Source organism: Prionailurus viverrinus, chromosome B1 (genome assembly GCF_022837055.1).
Source record: "Prionailurus viverrinus isolate Anna chromosome B1, UM_Priviv_1.0, whole genome shotgun sequence".
NCBI lineage: Eukaryota > Metazoa > Chordata > Mammalia > Carnivora > Felidae > Prionailurus > Prionailurus viverrinus.
The window spans coordinates 116900083-116920064 of NC_062564.1; the positions used below are offsets into that span (position 1 = coordinate 116900083).

General features: G+C 34.3%; 1 protein-coding gene across 3 annotated transcripts in view; it reads right to left on the reverse strand.

Moving 5' to 3' along the window:
- Window positions 1–1614: 1614 nt before the first annotated feature.
- The window catches only part of AIMP1 (aminoacyl tRNA synthetase complex interacting multifunctional protein 1), a 42854-nt gene continuing 24486 nt past the window's right edge, over window positions 1615–19982 (reverse strand). For 2 of the 3 annotated variants that reach the window (XM_047855068.1, XM_047855065.1), the window contains exons 6-7: window positions 19031–19199; window positions 5596–5776 (exon numbers count right to left, since the gene is read on the reverse strand). In XM_047855068.1, the coding sequence (XP_047711024.1) occupies window positions 5610–5776; window positions 19031–19199 (336 nt within the window). In that variant the 3' untranslated portion in view covers window positions 5596–5609. Of the gene's footprint in view, window positions 4669–5595; window positions 5777–19030; window positions 19200–19982 lie in introns of those variants that run through there. The other variant, XM_047855066.1, reaches the window with a different exon arrangement.

The following is a 19982-nucleotide window of genomic DNA, read 5'->3' on the forward strand; positions in this document are numbered from 1 at the left end:
TAGCTCTACGTAAAAGAAATGATATCCAGAAAGTTCATCTTTGGTGTCCTGCCACCTATCCCATTAGTCCATAATTTGCAATCTTCCCTCATGTCCCTTCAGAGGCCCAAACTATATGCTATTCTCACCTGGAAGACAAAATTCTCTACCAAATTTTGTATTTGAAAGTTTTGAACATTTTAGAGGACTGGAAGATGGTATACTTGATATTTTTGTGTAGCTGAGTTTAGAGTCTCATTAGCACATACCATCTTGGGACATTGGTGATTCACCCCTAATACTCATTAGCTCTGACCTCTACTAGGTCTATTCTTCTAAATAGATTACCTAATTAGCAATTTCAGATTTGCTTTTACTTATGTTTATACTCTGCCATATTTTTCATTAAGAATTTGTTTAGATTTTCTGTTCTACTGTGTTTCAGGCATATTACCAATGTGCCTCAGGCACATTCAGGTATATTCTTTATAAAAGGCCAATGTTTTTAAATGACATCGCTATTCCCCAAATCCTCAAACCTTATTTTTAATAATAAATGTATTCATAAGCACCTGAAGTTTTTGTTTTCCATTTATGTGCTGTTTTAAGAGAAAATGTTATCTTTTCATATGACAGCTGAAGTTTTAGAAAAAGGTTATTTTTACCAACATTATTATTCTCTTTTGTTAACCTCTAAAAGTGACTTTTACTTTGTATTTTTCTTAAATCTTTTTCAAAAAGAAATCAAACTGTGGTGTTGATTTTGGATAACTCCTATACTGTTCTTTCCACATTCCCCAGGTGTAAAAAGTTGAATGGGTTTTAAACTAACAAGTATCAGCCAAATATGCAATCTTAGAGCTGAAAAGTTAAGTGGATGTTATGTATTGAGAGCATTTCTCTACTGGGATGTATAATATTCTAATGAGGCAATTTACAAAAACAAATGTAAAACTGTTAAGAGCAACCTTGATATGAAGGCTCCTCACAAAAATGCCATTGCAGAAATGAGCAGACATTAATAATTGCTATTTGAACAATTCTTCAGGTATTATGTAGCAATGGGAAAGGCAAGGAAGAGCAGTTAGCTCCTTCATTAAAAAGGATTATTCTTTTTTCTTACAATTATTGAGTCCCAGGCTTGTTTCTGCTGCTGTTGCTAAGGACAATAGCCTGCCAGATAGGAAATGATGTTGATGCAGACATAAAATAACACTTACACACATATTTTACTAAAAAATCCAGAGAATTGGGAATAGTGTATGCTAGGTGGGGGGTGGGAGTAAGGAAGGGGAAGGAAAAAAAATAAACAAGGGAATACATAAGGGTGAAAAAATATAATATACAATAATTAATTCACACTCTGAAATTCCAGATGGCTCACTTTCAAACCAGCAATTATTTCATTGTTCTGGGTCCTTTTTCCAAATTTTTTTTGGAGTTATACCCCTATGAATTATCTCTGCCAAGATTTATCCAAAGGAAAAACCAGAACTATAAAAAGTGCAGTAAGCAAGAATGTGTAAGCCACTCTTTTTCATTCCAACAAGTTGGTATCTGAATGTCTGGTTTTGTATAGAGGTATATTAGCCATCAGTTACCTTCCTTCTTGTCATTATTACTGCAAATTTTGGGATTATCATCCAAACAGTACTGCAAATGAGGTGTAACTATAGAGTTGCTCCTGGATTAAATAATTAAATATTACTTCTATCTATCTATCTATCTATCTATCTATCTATCTATCTATCTATCAGAACTTAGTGACTTCTCCCATAGGTTGGCTTTGGGGATGGCCAGTCAGGATCAGTGCCCTCAACAGTACACTATTCATAGAATCAAGCCAACTGCTACCAGCAGCAGCAGCCTTGTTTTACCAAGAGATTCTTCCTAAGAACTTCTGCAACAAAAAGAAGAAAGTTGGTAAATTATCTTTGTAACCAACCACTCCAAAGCAATGTTTAATGAATGATCTCACTTCTCTCTTTAGAATCTCTTAAATACTCCACTAAAGGAGTCACCCTAATCTCCTTACATGAACTACTACAGTTTAGGGAGTTTATCACTATCTTTTCCTAAAGTTTAAACAGAAGAAAAGTTGTTTCTCATGCAAATACAAGAAACCACAGGGCATTTAAGTGACACATAAGGTAGTATATTGTAATGGAGAAGAGCACAGGATTAGTTAAAAGCTGGAAGAAGATCTAGGTTTCAGCTAGTTACACTAAGCACAGGCATTTATTTAACTTTTCTGTTGGTTCTTTAGGGTAAATGAAATGGCTGGTCTACCTCTATAGAGTTAAGAAACAGATAAGATGTGTGAAACTATTTTGTTAGCTATAAAGCACTAAATATCTTAATAATAATTCTATAATAAAAATCCATAATAGAGAAATATGAATATACTCCCCTCCCCCAACTTTTGTTAGAAAAGGGCATGGTTTATTCCTTAATTGAAATTTTGGAGAGTAAAGGTTTCTCCACAGAACAGTAATTTGCAATATTATTGTTAGTTGAGTTACATTAATTTTCCTCCATAGTTTTTATTTGGTATTTTGGTGATAAAGTTTTAGTTTTTTACATTGTTGCATAATGCTCAGAGTGTCACAGTTTATGTGGCTAAAGTATACCCTTAGTATTGAGCACTTCTGGTATTTTTATTTTTTTAAAGGTACAACATATAATTTCCCTGGAAAGCTGAGGTATACTCATATCCTTTTAATGTTCCTGTTACACGCAATAGTGATATGCTTCCCCACTGACCAAGAACTTGAAAAGAGAATTGCTTCTATTTATAATAAACTAAAACACAATAGTGAGAAATATTGTCTTCCTAGTATAAGAAAATTGCAAAACTATTTAAAACTTTATCATTAATATTAAACCAGTCAAAGGGCATCAATGAACATGAATGGTATCTAAATATCTAAACAACAGATTTCAGTGGGAAATTTTCAGTAATGTAGTAATGAACATCTCCAGCAAGGTAACAGATACTATATCTGGTACAAAAAAATAATAGAGTTTGTTAAAAAACAGGACCTCAGTCTGTATGAAATATTCCTTAAGATACTCTGCTCACTTCATATACACTGAGTAACGTTCTGAACAAGAATTTAACTTATCAGGAAATCTCAAGAACGCTAGTTTCTGGAAAAGGAATGTCTCTACCATAAACTAATATCAACATGATATGTATCTATTATATAATAGGAACTGTCTTAAGTACTCTAGGTACTAAACTCCCACACTCTTTACAACTCTAAGTACTTTACTGTACCCATCTTAAACAAGGGGAATAAAGTACATAAAGGCTAAACAGTTACCCTAGCTTACATATGCATTTAAGTTGTACAGCCAGAAATCAAAACTAGATAATCTGGTGTCAAAACCAATACTAAGCTCTTTGGATATCTTAGCATCTCTGACAGTCATCTACAAATGCAGGCTTTTGGACCTGCAAAGCCAAGGCCAAGACTCTGGGACCTGGTTAAACTCACTAATGTTGCTTGACACAGTCTTATCCACACCCTCTGTCTTGCTGACATGCTTCTTATTAAACTGCAATGAGTTACTTTGAATATTCTGTAGATAGTCTAAATAGAAATTTACATATTTTTAAAAAGCAATGATAAATTATCTGTTTGGTGGGCACTTATTCTTGTATCCTAGAGTACCTAATGCTTTTAGTGAAAGCAAGGCGGAGAAAAAATTTTCAATTTTATATTAAAATCAACATACCCTGAAAATGACTAATCTCAAAGCAATAATACACACGGAATTTCTAAATATAAGAAAAGTTAGTACTCCCAATATTCACTGTAAGATAGTGGGCCAATCTTGCTTAAGAAAGCATCATGTGATTGGGTCAACTTCATTGATTTATTATTTTCTGGTTTAAATAGAGGCTGAAAGGCACCAACTGTTTAGGCTGTGACCTAACACTATCTTCTACCGCTGAAATCCTTAAAGGGCTGAATACTAGTCAGAAGCCAAAAGGTTTATGTACAGTTCACTACCAATGCCATTTTTGTTGTTGTTGATTCCGTAAGAACTCTCTTATCCCAGTGAGACAAATAAAATAGAATTCTTTTTCCTGTAAAAACAATGACTGATAATGGGGCTACACTGATGACTTGATTAATGTTTTATGTAATTTTAAAACCTGGGAACAAATATTTCAATTATCTAAGTAGTTGAAACATTCTTTAATTTATATTAGAATATTTAAAGAAATTTAATTGGGAAAAATTAGAAAATACAGAATCACGAAAGATTTTATCACAGTCTTATTTCCAAAAGAATAATTTATCCTGAGTACAAAATAACTTTTGAGTTTCATTTGTGTTTACTTGTCAATTGTTGCTATTGATGCTCTGTTAATATTTGGTTTTTCAGCAAGAAGATAAAACTGGCCTACCAGAACTCCATGGACTTAAATAAATGAAATTTAATTATACCTTTCATAAGCTGGCATGCAGGGTTATTTTAAATTTATTTTGCCTCTCTTTCTGATTAGAGACTATAAGCAGCTAGATATTGTATGTATGATTTTTCTTTCAAACAATATCTATACTCCTACCTCCAGAGATGCATTTCTTTTTGGTAGCCCTCATCAGTCATCATCTCAAGGCTGGTGAACTTGAAAGCTCATAATTCCTAAGTTAATTTTCATTGTTCCTACAATATCTGTAAGATGAGTGAAAATAGGCATTTGACACCTTAATACATATATATGTTAACTTTGGTAACAATTTCTTTTAACATACTGACAGTGCGATGGTACATGAAAAAGCAAAATATATTGATTTTAAATACTCTTCTAAAACGTAACAATCTATAATTAATCTTGTATTAGGTACCCAAAGAATCTTTACAACCACCTAGACTAAAAAATTTAGACTGCTGCTTTTACATCAATTTATTGGAAAGTGTATTGGCAACACTTTGCAAAATGTTTATTCTTTATAGTTAGTTGAAATTTATTACTAATTATTTTGTCAAATGGAAAGAAAGTTCAGTATACAACTGAAAATTTCACTCTTAAAAAAAGTCACCTTTACAGGTCTGATTACTTTGGTAAGCAACAGCAATAATGTTGAAGTACCACATCTCCTAGCTTTTATGATGTTTGGCTCTCTAGTTGGCCATTTTCAATATTATTACAATATGATTAATTAATAAGACTGAAAAAAATTCCAACTTGTCACTTTTGAAGAGGAGAGGACATTTATAATACAGACACACAATATACTAAAAATCCAAAGGCTTGAAATTTCATGTACCATGTGCCTACAAACAGGAAACTAAATGTTCATCTAGTTCAAGTTATCTAAATGTATCAAGAAAAATAATCTGCTAACCAACATCCCTGCTAAAAAATAAACAATCACAAAACATAATTGATTTCTTTCCTACATTATACAGGAGCAAAAATTGTAAGTAAAAATGTAGTGCTTCTTTAACTGACTGAAAATAATATATACCTGATTAAAAGACTAGTCAAGTCTAGAAGAGAAATAACATAAAAAAGCCAGTTATATTTTAGGCACAAGTGACAAATATATTTCTTTTTATTGTTATTAAAGTTTTCTCCAATGTATTTCAGTAAATGAGTATTTTATTTTATTTTATTTTATTCCACTGTTGGTCATAGTTTGAGCCCTACACACTCCCTTCCCTTTCACCTCAAAGGGAACTCCTTTGTATGTAGCCACACACTCATCATTAGTGCAGAGATCTGGCTGGATCTGCTCCCAAATCTTCTTCTTAGGATTTAGCTCCTTGTCAGGCTCTCCTATTGAGGAGAAGAAAAAAAAAAAATTACATAGCTAAAATATGAAATAAATTATCCAGAGAGATTTCTAGTGTATTTTAACACTTACTTTTAACATATACTTTATTTTTATGACATGAGAAGTTTATATTTTTGATTTGTAAAATAAAGCATTTGACATTTCCTAACATGCCTTCTCCTTTGGCATGTTTAGTTGTGATTTTTAACAGATATCCCTGCAGTTGAAGATGATACTTTTAAAATAACATTCTCTCCTAATGATGACTTGAGCCCTGACACTCAATGGGAGAATCGGCAGAATCTGTAGGATCTTATTTGGAATTGACATTCTCTATTCCTGTTAATTTTTTAAAAATTCTTTTAAACATTTATTTATTTTTAAGAGACAGAGAAAGACAAAGCATGAGCAGGGGAGGGGCAGAGAGAGACACACACACACACACACACAGAATCCAAAGCAGTCTCCAGGTTCCAAGCTGTCAGCACAGAGCCCAATGTGGGGCTTGAACTCACAAATTGTGAGATCATGACCTGAGCTGAAGTCAGACGCTTAACTGACTGAGCCACCCAGGCGCCCCTATTCGTTTGTTTTTAAATTTTCTTTTTGTTTCACTGGAAAGGAAAGATGATGCTCAGTTTTAAATGTTAAAAATGTAAAAATTGCTTTGTTGAAATAAAACTATACACACACACACAAATATTTTGACATCTCCTTACAAATGTTCAAGATTACTTTTTACTCTTATAATAAATATTTTTGGAGGTAATACAGCAAAAAGAATTTATTCTCCAAACTATTAAAATGAAAATATAAGATACTCATTTTATCATTATATATAAAGAAAAACTGTGAAGAGATGAAAAGCATAATTTGATGTTATATATTTACATGTGGTAGAAGCAGCTTATATTTCAATGTACAAAATAAATGATGAGACTGCTGCTACAGGGCTTAAAGATTTTTTTATCAATATAGGAGAATGGATTAAATGCTAAGATTATCTAAATAAATATAGTAACTACTTTGGGTTTCATGGGCTGCCCATTCCATTTGGTGAGAGGGAAAGAGACAGAAAAAGTTCGGAGACAACGAGTCACATTTTCTAAGCACGAGAAATATATACAAGTTGCGTGCAATGCTCACAACAACACTCTATTTTTAAATATAAGGAAACCGTTGCTCACAGAAGATAAACTGCTCAAAGTTAGAAGATCAACAAGTGGAGTCAGAATTTGACAACAAAACCCTTATTCTGCTAGCACAGCATCTTGCCTCCTGACACACTATTCTTTAGAAAAGAAACAAGTAACATTCTTACATGTAGATAAAACCTCAACTTCTATCATAACTCACACTAAAAGTTTTTAGTCAACAAAGACAAATGTGTTGTAGAATACATCTGGTCTAGATTTAAGGAACACCAGTATACAAAACAATCCCTCTTAACTTATAAGAAATAGAAAGTAAAGTTTAACATAATACCATTTTAGTAGCTGAGGATGCTCAATAACATTTGGAATAAAGAATCAGTTCAAGAAACAATGAAAAGTAACAGATCTCTTAAACCTAAGTGTGAAATAAAAATGGTTTCCAGGAGGTAATAAAAAGAGTATTTCTGAAGTATATAATTCTGTAATGACAGATATCCAACTTTTTAGATGTTTTCTAAAGTGACTCCCAAGTTGAAACCTTCTGGAATTAATTTCAAAAGAATCTTTTACCATTACTGGAACTAATTATATTCTATACTCTAATTATACCTTATGACCTAAACTAGTTTTTACTCTCCACTCATACAACAGGAAAAACAAAACTGAGTAAAATTGTCAGCCACTGTGGTTTTTGTTCTTTATTAGCTCTTCAGGAACTGCCATGAAACTGGCAAGAACATATAAAACTGTCCTCTGATATGCAGGTTTTCAGAGATGACAGAATAGTTAATTGAATGATGTATCTATACCAAAAGAACAAGCAATGAAACCAAAACTGAAAGACTAGTATAAAAGATAAGGATTTCTCTTATTAAGAGCGTTTGACTTGACAGCAGAAAAACTAATTAATAAACAGAATAGAAAAAATGCTAATATATCAAGTATCTACAGAAAAAAATACTAACATATAAAGTATCTTTATTTTTTGTTTTTAAAGATTTCTATTTTTTGTTTCTAAGCCATTCCTTAGTCTAAAAGTTTACTTTGCTTGTGTATAGATCATGTCAGGAAGTGGGCGTTCCAGAATCCTAGAAAGCTGGAGGCAGAGAAACTGTTTAGAGGCCTGAGTACTAACTCTTAATTCCCCCAACTCTCCCAAAAAACACACTGCCAAACTGATAACAGATTAATTCAAGAGGCACAGCATCCCAGATTTGTGTGAAATTCTTAACAAAAGCACAGATTGTGTGAGTTCTTGTTAAATGCAGACAATAAGCTCCAAATACAAAAAAAAAACTGTGATGCAGCACAAAATTAAGCTTCACAGAACTAGTAAGATATTGACATGCATACAAAATAATATTCATAACACATAATACATAGTGCTTACCATGGGCTGTTTGCTACACTAAAGGCTTTACAAATATTTACTCATTCAATCCTCTCAGTACACTACATAAATACTATTAATTACCCTCGTTTAGGAAAAACATTCAGCCAAGAATTCTTTATCCAGCAAGGCTGTTATTCAGAATAGGAGAGATAAAGAGTTTCCTAGACAAATAAAAACTAAAGGAGTTCATGACCACTAAACCAGCCCTGCAAGAAACCTTAAGGGCAATGTTTTGATTGGAGGAAAAAAAGACCAAAAGCAACAAAGACCAGAAAGGACCAGAGAGCATCACCACAAACACTAACTCTACAGGTAATACAATGGCACTAAATTCATACCTTTCAACAATCACTCTGAATGTAAACAGACTAAATGCTCCAATCAGAAGACACAGGGTATCAGAATGGATAAAAAGACAAGATCCATCTATATGTTGTCCACAAGACTCATTTTAGACCTAAAGACACCTGAAGTTTGAAAGTAAGGGGATGGAGAACCACCTATCATGCTAATGGTTGTCAAAAGAAAGCCAGAGTACCCACACCTATATCAGATGAACTAGATTTTAAACCAAACACTGTAACAAGAGATGAAGCAGGGTATTACATCATAATTAAGGGATCTATCCATCAAGAAGATGTAATAATTATAAATACTTATGCCCGTAACTTGCAAGCACCCAAATATATAAATCAATTAATAACAAACATAAAGAAACTCATTGAAAATAATACAATAATAGTAGGGGACTTTAACACTCCACTTACAACAATGGACAGATCATCTAAGCAGAAAATCAACAAGGAAACAATGGCTTTGAATGACACACTGGACTGGATGGATTTAACGGATATATTCAGAACATTTCATCCTAACGCAGAATATGCATTCTTTTTGAGTGCACATGGAACATTCTCCAGAAGAGATCACCTACTAGGTCACATCAGCCCTCAACAAGTACAAAAAGACTGAGATCATACCATGCACATTTTCAGATCACAATGCCATGAAACTTGAAGTCAACCACAAGACAAAACTGTAAAGCCCTCAAATACATGAACATAAAGAACATCCTACTAAAGAATGAATGAGTAAACCAGGAAATTAAAGAAGAAATTAAAAAAAAAATACATGGAAACAAATGAAAATGCAAATTGGACAGTCCAAAACTTCTGGGATACAGCAAAGGCAGTCCTAAGAGGGAAGCATACTGAAATTCAGGCCTATTTCAAGAAGCAAGTAAAGTCCCAAATACATAACCTAACCACACACCTAAGGAGCTAGAAACGAAACAGCAAATAAAGTCTACAGGCAGCAGAAAAAGGGAAATAATAAAGATTAGAGCAGAAATAAACGATACGGTAACAAAAAACAAATCAGAACAAATCAATGAAACTAAGACTCTGTGAAAGATTAACAAAATTGATAAACCCCTTGCCAGACTTACTAAAAAGAAGAGAAAGGACCCAAGTAGATAAAATCACGAATGGCAGAGAGAGATCACAACCAACACCACAGAAATACAAAGAATTATAAGAGAATGCTATGAAAAATTATATGCCAACAAATTGGGCAATCTGGAAGAAACAGGCAAATTCCAGATACTCACAAACTACCAAAAATGAAACAGAAAGAAATAGAAAATTTCAACAGACCATAACCAGCAAAGAAATTGAATCAGTAATCAAAACATCTCCCAACAAACAAGAGTCCTGGGCCAGATGACTTCCCAGGGAAATTCTACCAGATATTTAAAGAAGAGTTAATACCTATTTTCAAACTGTTCCAAAAAATAGAAATGGAAAGAAAACCTCCAAACTCATTCTTACAAGGCCAGCATTACCTTGGTTCCAAAACCAGACAAAGACCCCACTAAAAAGGAGAATTACAGGCCAATATCCCTGATGAACATGGATGCAAAGATTCTCAATAAAATATTAGCAAATCAAATTTGCTAGAAGTACATTAAAAAAATTATTCACCATGATCAAGTGGGATTAAGTCTTGGGCTGCAGAGCTGGTTCAATATTCATAAATCAATTCATTAATGTGATATATTATACTGTTTTCTCAATAGATGCAAAAAAAGCATTTGACAAAATACAGCATCCATTCTTCATAAAAACCCTCAAAGAAGGAATAGATGGAACATAATTGAACATCATAAAGGCCATATATGAAAGACCTACAGTTAATATCATCCTCAATGGGGCAACACTGAGAGCCTTTCCCCTAAGGTCAGGAACAAGACAAGGATGTCTACCATCACCTTTACTAGTACTGAAAGTCTTAGCCTCAATCAGATAACAAAAAGAAATAAAAGGCATCTAAATCAGCAAGGAAGAGGTCAAACTTTCACCATTTGCAGCTGACATGATAGTCTATGTAGAAAACCTGAAAGACTCTACCAAAAAATTGCTAGAACTAATACATAAGTTTCAGGATATAAAATCAACATGCAGAAATCTGTTACATTTCTATACACCAATAATGAAGCAGCAAAGAAATCAAGGAACTGATCCCATTTGTAACTGCATCAAAACAATAAGATACCTAGGAATAAACCTAAACTACCTAAATAAACCTAATAAGCCTAAGAGGTAATAGATCTGTACTCTTAAAACTACAGAACAATTATGAAAGAAACTGAAGAGGACACAAAGAAATGGAAAAGCATTCCATGCTTATGGATTGAAAGAACAAATATTGTTAAAATGTCTATACTACCCAAAGCAATCTATGAATTTAATGCAATCCCTATCAAAATACCACCAGTATTTTTCACAGAGCTAGAACAGACTAGCCTAAAATCTGTATGGAACCACAAAAGACCCTGAAAAGCCAAAGCAATCCTGAAAAAGAAAAACAGAACTGGAAGCATCACGATTCTGGATTTCAAGCTATATTACAAAGCTGTAGTGATCAAGACAGTATGGTACTGGCACAAAACAGACACACAAGTCAATGGAACAGAATAGAAAATCCAGAAGTGGACCCACAACTATATGGTCAACTAATCTTCAACAAAGCAGGAAAGAATATCCAATGAAAGACAGTCTCTTCAAAAAATGGTACTGGGAAAACCGGACAGCGAAATGCAGAAGAATGATACAGGACCACTTTCTTACACCATCCACAAAAAAAAAATTCAAAATGGATGTAAGACATAAATGTAAGACAGGAAACTATCAAAATCCTAGAGGAGAATACAGGCAGCAATTTCTTTGACCTTGACCGTAGCAACTTCTTACTAGACAAGTCTCCAAAGGCGAGGGGAAAAAAAGCAAAAATGAACTATTGCTATTGGGCTTCATCGAGATAAAAAGCTTCTGCACAATGAAAGAAACAATCAGGGTGCCTGGGTGGCTCAGTGGTTTAAGTGTCTGACTTTGGCTCAAGTCATGATCTCATGGTTCGTGAGTTTGAGCTCCGCATTGGGCTCTGTGTGGACAGCTTAGAGCCGGAAGCCTGCTTTGGATTCTGTGTCTCCCTCTCTCTCTACGCCTCCCCCACTCATGCTCTGTCTCTCTTTCTTTCAAAAATAAATAGACATTAAAACAGAAACTAAGGAAACAATCAACAAAACTAAAAGGCAACCTACAGAATAGAAGATATTTGCAAACGACATATCCTGACAAAAGGCTAGTACCTAAAATCTGCGTAGAACTTACCAACTCAACCCAAAAAACAAATAACCTGGTTAAGAAATCGGCAGAAGATACAAATAGACACTTTTCCAAAGAAGACATCCAGATGGCTAACACACATGAAAAGTGGCTAAAACATCACTCATCATCAGGGAAATACAAATCAAAACTACAATGAAATATCACTTCCCACCTGTCAGAATGGCTAAAATTAACAACTAAGGCAACAACAGATGGTGGCAAGGATGTGGAGAAAGAGGAACCCTTTTGCATTAATGGTGGGAATGCAAACTGGTACAGTCACTCTGGAAAACAGTATGGAGGTTCCTCAAAAAATCAGAAATAGAACTACTCTACAACCCACTAATAGCACTAGTAATTTATCCAGGATACAAAAATGCTGATTCAAAGCAAACACATGCACCCCAATGTTTACAGCAGCACTATCGACAACAGCCAAATAATGGAAAGAAGAGGTGGTATATACATACAATGGAATATCAGTCGGCAATCAACAACAATGAAATCTTACCATTTGCAACAACATGGATAGAACTAGAGTATATTATGCTAAACGAAGTAAGTCAGAGAAAGACAAATACATGATTTCACTCACATATGGAATTTACAAAACAAAACAGATGAACATAGGGGAAGAGAACGGAAAATAAGATAAAAACAGAGAGGGACGCAAACCATTAGAGACTTAAATATAGAGAACAAACTGAGGGTTGCTGGCAGGGTGTTGGGTAGGGGGATGTGCTAAATGGCAACGGGTGTTAAAGAGGACCCTTGCTGGGATGAGCACTAGGGTGTTATGTGTAAGGGATGAATCACTAAATTCTATTCCTGAAATCATTATTACACTATATGTTAAGTAACTGATTTGAATAAAAAGAAATAAATGAATAGATGTGTTATATATACACAATGGAATATTACTCAGCCATCAAAAAAAATGAAGTCTTGCCATTTGCAATGATGTGGATGGAACTAGGATGTATTATGCTAAGCGAAATAAGTCAGAGAAAGACAAATACCATATAATTTCACTCACATGTGGAACTTAAGAAAGAAAACAGATAAACATATTGGGGGGGGGCAGGGAGAGGAGAGAGGGAAACAAACCACAAGAGACTCTTAATGATACAGAACAAACTGAGGGTTGATGGAGGGATGTGGGTGGGAGATGGGCTAGATGGATGATGGGTATTAAAGAGGGCACTTGTGATGAGCACTAGGTATTGTATGTAAGTGATGAATCACTGAATTCTATTCCTGAAACCAATATTGCACTGAATGTTAACTAAAATTAAAAATTAAAAAAAGAATTTCCCCATTTTACAGATGAGGAAATTAAGGCACAAAAGTTACAGCCAAGAACTTAAAAATATCAGGCAGGTAGCTAAGTGATTCAAAAGTTAAATTTCAATACCCACACAAAATAGGTATCATTAAAATCTTTCTTATAGATGAAAAAGCTGAGCCTCAGAAAGGTTCCCAAATCACCCAGCACATGTGGAGTCAAAATTTGAAAGCTTTAACTTCTTAATTAAAACTAGTAATTTTCTAAGAACAAGGATTTGAACTAAATATAAAGTAGAAACTAGTAAGAGGAAATTCTAAAGCTTGACTGTTGCTTTTAACACACCAGACTCAGTATCTGAACACTCTGAATGTAGTTGCAAGACTAATCAATAAAGGAAACATGATTCAGACAAGTAAAATTTTAAGATTGCAATTAAAACTTGTCACATTATGGTAACTGAATATAAATGAGAGTTGAAAAATCTTGAATGCATTGTTAACTTTCTGGTTTACTCAAAATGCTTCTCAATAATGTACTATTTGGTAGGGTATAAAGCTAGTTTGAAATGAAAGTTTAAATCACCTGCCATGAAAAACATACCTAACATTTTAAACAATTGTTTTTTAACAAACTGTATTTTCCAGAGAAGTCTTTCATCATTCCTGTGTGTAATGTTCTTCTAAATCTTATTTTCATAGTTTTCTTTTTTTTTCCTTTTGGCATAGCTATCCAACAAAGTTAAGTGATATCAATAAAAGTTCTTAAAAGCTAAAAACTGCAGAGCCTCTGAAATTGCTAAACACATGCCAATAATCACCATTTGGAAACAGTTACACATAATGTAAGAGAACTAATCCTTCAGAGACTATTTTAGGCCAACTGATTGTAAACAAAGCACACAGGGAATAGGAAGTAATTCAGAGAGGAGTTTGTACAGATGTAAAAAACTGTGACCACCTTCTTAGAATTTAAAACCTACAAAAAGCAATAAATACAAATTCCAAAATCCCAAGCATTCACAATCTGAAATAAAAAACGGAAACTTCATTTTAATTAGCCATTGTTTTGCTCATTGATTATCAGCTCTTTGATATCTGCCATGGCCATAAAAAGCCTAGCACTAAATTATTTTATGTGTGATTAACTGGGTTTTTGAACTACAGCAATTGTAACTATTGCCAATTGTGGCACAAAAACTAAAGTGTAAGTTTGCAAATAAAGGTTGATTAAATTTAGAAAGCTAATCAATAGAGAAAAGAGGTTTGGTGGTTCTCTAGGAATAACCCTGACAATAATGAAGGCAAATGCTCAGGCCTGTTCGCCAAATACTTATTTTTCTGTTTGTATTTTACATGTTTTACTAGTGTGTTTCTTTCTGTTTATTCATTAACCAATTTACTGAGCTCTACACCAGTCATTTTTCTAGATGCTAGGTATACAACAGTGAATAATCACCACATACACACAAAAGTAAAAATCTTGATTTCACGTGCTTACAATTCTGTGTGGACAGACAATTAACAATGTTTAGTATATTGGATCAATAGGATCACGGACCAAGCCATGTAGCTATTTTGGGGAAAGAGCCAGTGGCTCAACTGGAGTGATCCAGTGAAGATTTATGGAGTACATGAGGTTAACAAACACAATGGGAGGCCATTACAAGAACTTGGACTTGTACTCTGGGTCAAATGAAAAGTTTTGTAATAGTTCTGAGCAGAGGAGTAATACACTCTGACTTACATCACTCTCCCATAACTGAAAATAGATGGAAGAAGGGCACAGGCAAAAGCAGGGAGATCAGTTAGAAAGTTTTACCTTCCACATAACAGATGTTGGCACCAGGACCAAAGCAGTAGTGGGCAAAGATGAGGAGAATGATTCTAGATATATTCAGAAGGTACAATTACTAGGATTTTCTGAAGGAGAAGATAAGTGAGAAAATAAAAAGAAGTTGAGAGAACAGAATTCCTGTCAGATAAGATGAGAAATACTATGGCAAAGGAAAATTCTAGGGGAAAGATGGGGAATATGTATTCTCCCCTTGGGACATATTAGTGAAAAAGTCTAGTAGGCAGCTGGATAAGTAACTGGTTAAAACAGCCAAGAAAATGAACATGAAAAAGAAAAGAGAAGAGGTCAAGTACAGAAAGAAAAAGAGGTCAAAGACCAAGGTCTGGGATATTCCAATGTTAATGGGTCAGGGAGGTGAGGAAGAATCAGCAAAGGAATTAAGAAGGAGGACCAGTGAAGCAGGAGGACCACCAGGCCACCAGGTGCCAGAAACCAAGATAATTAAGAAAAAGTCTAAGAACTAGCCAAGGATATTTAGTTACTGAGAGTAATTGGTGCCCTGATCAGAGAAGTTCTGGAAAAAATAGTAGGGAAACCTGACTGAAATGGGTTTTAGAAAGAAGTTTATATCTGTTTTTAAGAATAAAGGCATCAAAAATTCAATACTCTTGTACATATCATACATGCTTTGTGATTAACCTCTAACATATTAATAAGACCCAATAACAATAGAAATAAGCATGATCTAGGAAGTTAAACGTCTGAATGCAAATTCTCATTTATTATTAGACGAAATCCAGTGTACTCTCAAAAAGTACTCTCAAAAGGCTGTTGTTGCTACTGTCTTCTAGCCGTAATATTATTTTCAAGTTAGTTTTGCGTGGTGCTTTCGGGACTAGTTATCACATTTAAATAGTAAAATGTACAGCTTCACAAACTGAAAATTTTAAGAAGTACTGGGTGGGGAGGGTTTCTAGTCAGTGTTATAAAAAATATCATTTGGCATCTTCTAAACTCTATGGAACTTTTTAGATTTGTAGTTGGAATAGTTGTTAGGTGTAAATGCCTTTTCAAGGCCAAACAGCACTTCAAACGTTTGAGTCCCAAATGCAATTTCTATACCACACTTTATATAACATGAAATGTAAGTCTCCAGACACTGAGCACATCAAGTGAACATCAAAATGTACCAGCAGACACCTTAAGCTTTAAAATGTAAAACAGATGCTGAAAAATAAAGCACTGATAAATCATGGATCTGACTAGAAAAAGAAAAAAAAAAAATGTAAGACTAATGGCCTGCTGCATAGTATTAACTGCTATTCCTTTCAGATTTACTGCTCCAGAAGCAACTGATATGGAAGCATAAGCAAGATGAACATTAACAAACCTCACGTCCTAAAATTCATCAATTATTTGATGCTTAAGAATATAATCTCATGGGCCATTTTAAAAGGTCAGGTTTTCCCTTTTTTCACTTTATATTTTTGTACCTTCTCCACATACTCATGTGCTGATGTGCAAGGGGAAACTATGAATTTGCAAGAAATATCAGACTTTGGAAAAATGTAAATATAAACACATAAGAAGCCAAATGGATAGATTAGAGAATATAATAAAGACAAGAAATCCATACTGGGCTATTAACATCTCTAATGCTAAGTCGCTGAGTAACTAATGAAAAACTTTCAATATACTCAATAGTAGCATCCAAATAAACCTGATTCAATTGCTGAAATACTACCTGTATTCTTTGAGATAATGGAATAATACTATTCTTTGAGATAATGGAATGAAACCTGAACTAAAACTAAAAGAATAGAACTAAAAGAATAAGAAGCCTTCATTAATGAAATAGTCCATATTAATTCAAAGCAAGCAGCAATCAACAAAAATGCTACAGTGCTACAAATTCAGGCACATTTATTCTTTGATCCCTTCACTAACTCTATATAACTGTAAGCAAGAAGCTGAGTTTTGTTGGACCTCAAAACAAATCTATAAAATAGTGGATTTTCTTCCAATTCTAAGCATATAACTCTACAATTTACATCACAAAATAACACTTAAAGAAAACATACTAAATCTTATGTGTTTATTTATTTTTTTAAATCTTTTTTAAATGTTTTTATTTATTTTTGAGACAGAGAGAAACACGGCATGAGCAGGGGAGGGGCAGAGAGAGAGGGAGACACAGAATCTGAAGCGGCCTCCAGGCTCTGAGCTGACAGCACAGAGCCCAATGCAGGGCTCGAATTCACAGACCGCGAGATCATGACCTGAGCCAAAGTCAGACGCTCAGCTGACTGGGCCACCCAGGCGCCCCAAAATCTTACGTGTTTAAACAGAAAGGAAGGGAAATGTTAACTTTGAAAGGTAAACCAAAAGTATCTTAAAGGAAAAAGTTTACTTTTATTGTCATTCTATTCCAATTTAGTGAATGAGACTTCTCAATACAATTTTAGGTTTGTCAGATATACAAATGATTTACCCCAAAGTGTGAAGTCTGGGGAAGTGTTTTGATATTGTGGTAGCAGAGTGGTGATCATATGCTCCTAGAACCAAAAGCCATCATGCTGCTTTAAGAAATGATTCTAAATGAGATTTTCCCAAAACCTAGTTTAACAAAAAAGATTCTTAGAAAACAGACTACTAAGGTTTTCGTTCTACCAAGGTTCAAGACGTACACTTGTATTCAAAGTCACAGATACTTGCTAAACAATCCCTGTGTTTTTTACATTAGCCTACTTTGACCAGGAGAGGGGGGAAGCTGAGTTTCAAGGAAATTAACCCATGGTTCCAACCATATTTTCTACCTTAGTCCAGTGTTAAAATCCTTCATATCCTAATATTTTATCAAACACAGTTAACACAGGATTTAAAAAGCAGGCCCATCTAATCACATCAGCCTTGCTATTAAAACAGCTGTTTCTACAAATATATTTCCAAATCAATTCTGACTTTTAGACCTAATTCTCCTTTCTACCCTAATTTATTTCTACTTTTCCCATTACTCTGTAGTCAAATGAACATCCTTTAAGTAAATGCATTCTTTTGTTTTTCCTCCTCCTTTCATGAAGGAAATATTTATTCCATATCTGACAAGCATCCTTTCTCTTTTGCTTCAAAGACCTATATGAAGAAACTTTTTCACACATGATAAAACTTCTTCTATCTCAGGACCATTTTAGTGGAGAAAACAAGCAATATGAAAGCAACCTCCTTTGAGATTATTACAATAAATACAAGTTTTAACTCAATTTTTCTCTATATCCTGAAGTCAAGTAAAAGCATATGCAAGTACATTATTAGATGGACTTGGAGAATTACACATTTCTTCCCCCACGTATGAACTTTTCATCTTTTTGTGCTGCATTCTGAGATAATCTATAGCTTCAAAGCCTCTGCAGCACATTAATTAGTTCTCTATCTATAACATACTCTTCTGCTACGTAAGTGTTACTAGTATTTTGCCTAAGCAAACTCTCTCTAGTGTTTTTTAAAAACATATATTTTTAACGTTTATTTATTTTTGAGAGAGAGAGAAAGAGTGAGCGAACATAAGTGGGGAAGGAGCAAAGAGAGAAGGAGACAAAGAATCCCAGGCAGACTCTGTGCTGTCCTCACAGAGCCTGATGTGAGGCTTGAACTCAAAAACCCCAAGATCATGACCTGAGCTAAAACCAAGAGTCGGATGCTTAACTGACTAAGCCACCCAGGCAGCCCCCTCTCTAGAGTTTTATGCAATGTGTGCATTCATGGGGAGGGTGATGGTTAGTTAGATGGTGTGCTTAATGTGCCATCTCGAACCAATCTCAAGAAACTCAATAATAAAATCTTAATAATAATGGTCATTAATGTAAAGCCTTGGTTTTAAACTAAACCAAGACTGGTTTTAAACTAAATACTACAAAAGAACAATGATTCCCAAACTATTTTAAATAATGACTAATACTTACCAGGAAAAGCATCAAAAACAATTCTGTCTCCAGGAACAGACCCAGTAGGAGGTGCCAAGATTTCAACCTTCTCAGGTGAACTAGCACACATTACCATTGCCTGAGATATTACTCCCCTCATCTTTGCAGGTTTCAGGTTACAAAGTAAAATCACCATCCGATTTTGCATCTGTGTGAAACACAAATTAGTGATTAAATATATAGAGATTACAATAATTACACCTAGAATACACTAAGCTACATCTAATATGCTAAATATAAAATGTTCTATTTTTGTAGATGTATCTGTCTCTGTGTCCAAAATCTTTTATTGTTGTTATGAAGTCTTACATAAACATGAAAAAAAATTTCCACAAACTGACAGTGCCCTATAGTTGAAGGAGCAGAGGCAAGACTATTCAGTTAAATAATTTTTAGACTGAGTGAAACAGATGTGGTTTTGAATTTAGCTGCCATGTACTAGCAATCAGATTGTATAAAGTTGAAATGTTTTTTTCCTCACAAAATGAGGAAAATGATATCCCACTTAAATAGCCCACTCTAGGAGTATATTGTAACATGTATGTAAAGCATTTAGCATAGTGTTAGCACTGAAATAAATGAACAATCCTTTTTTCCATACATATTTGGTCATTGCCAATACCATGTCATACTTGGTCATTGCCAAGATTCATGTCCTAATTTAAAAATTACTCTTGGGAAGATCGGAATAGGAGGATCCTGAGCTCACCTAGTCCCACAGACACGCCAATGAAACAACTGCATCTACTGCAACTAACTCTGAGATCGACCTGAAGACTGGCACTTCAGATCATCCACAGCTAGAGAGAAGACAAAATCAAAAAGAATAGGAAGCGTAGAGACACAGTTAGGAACCCTGGCGACTAACCACAAACAGGATGAATGTCACAAAACACAGAAGAGTAAGGGGGTCAGACCCCACACCTAGGGA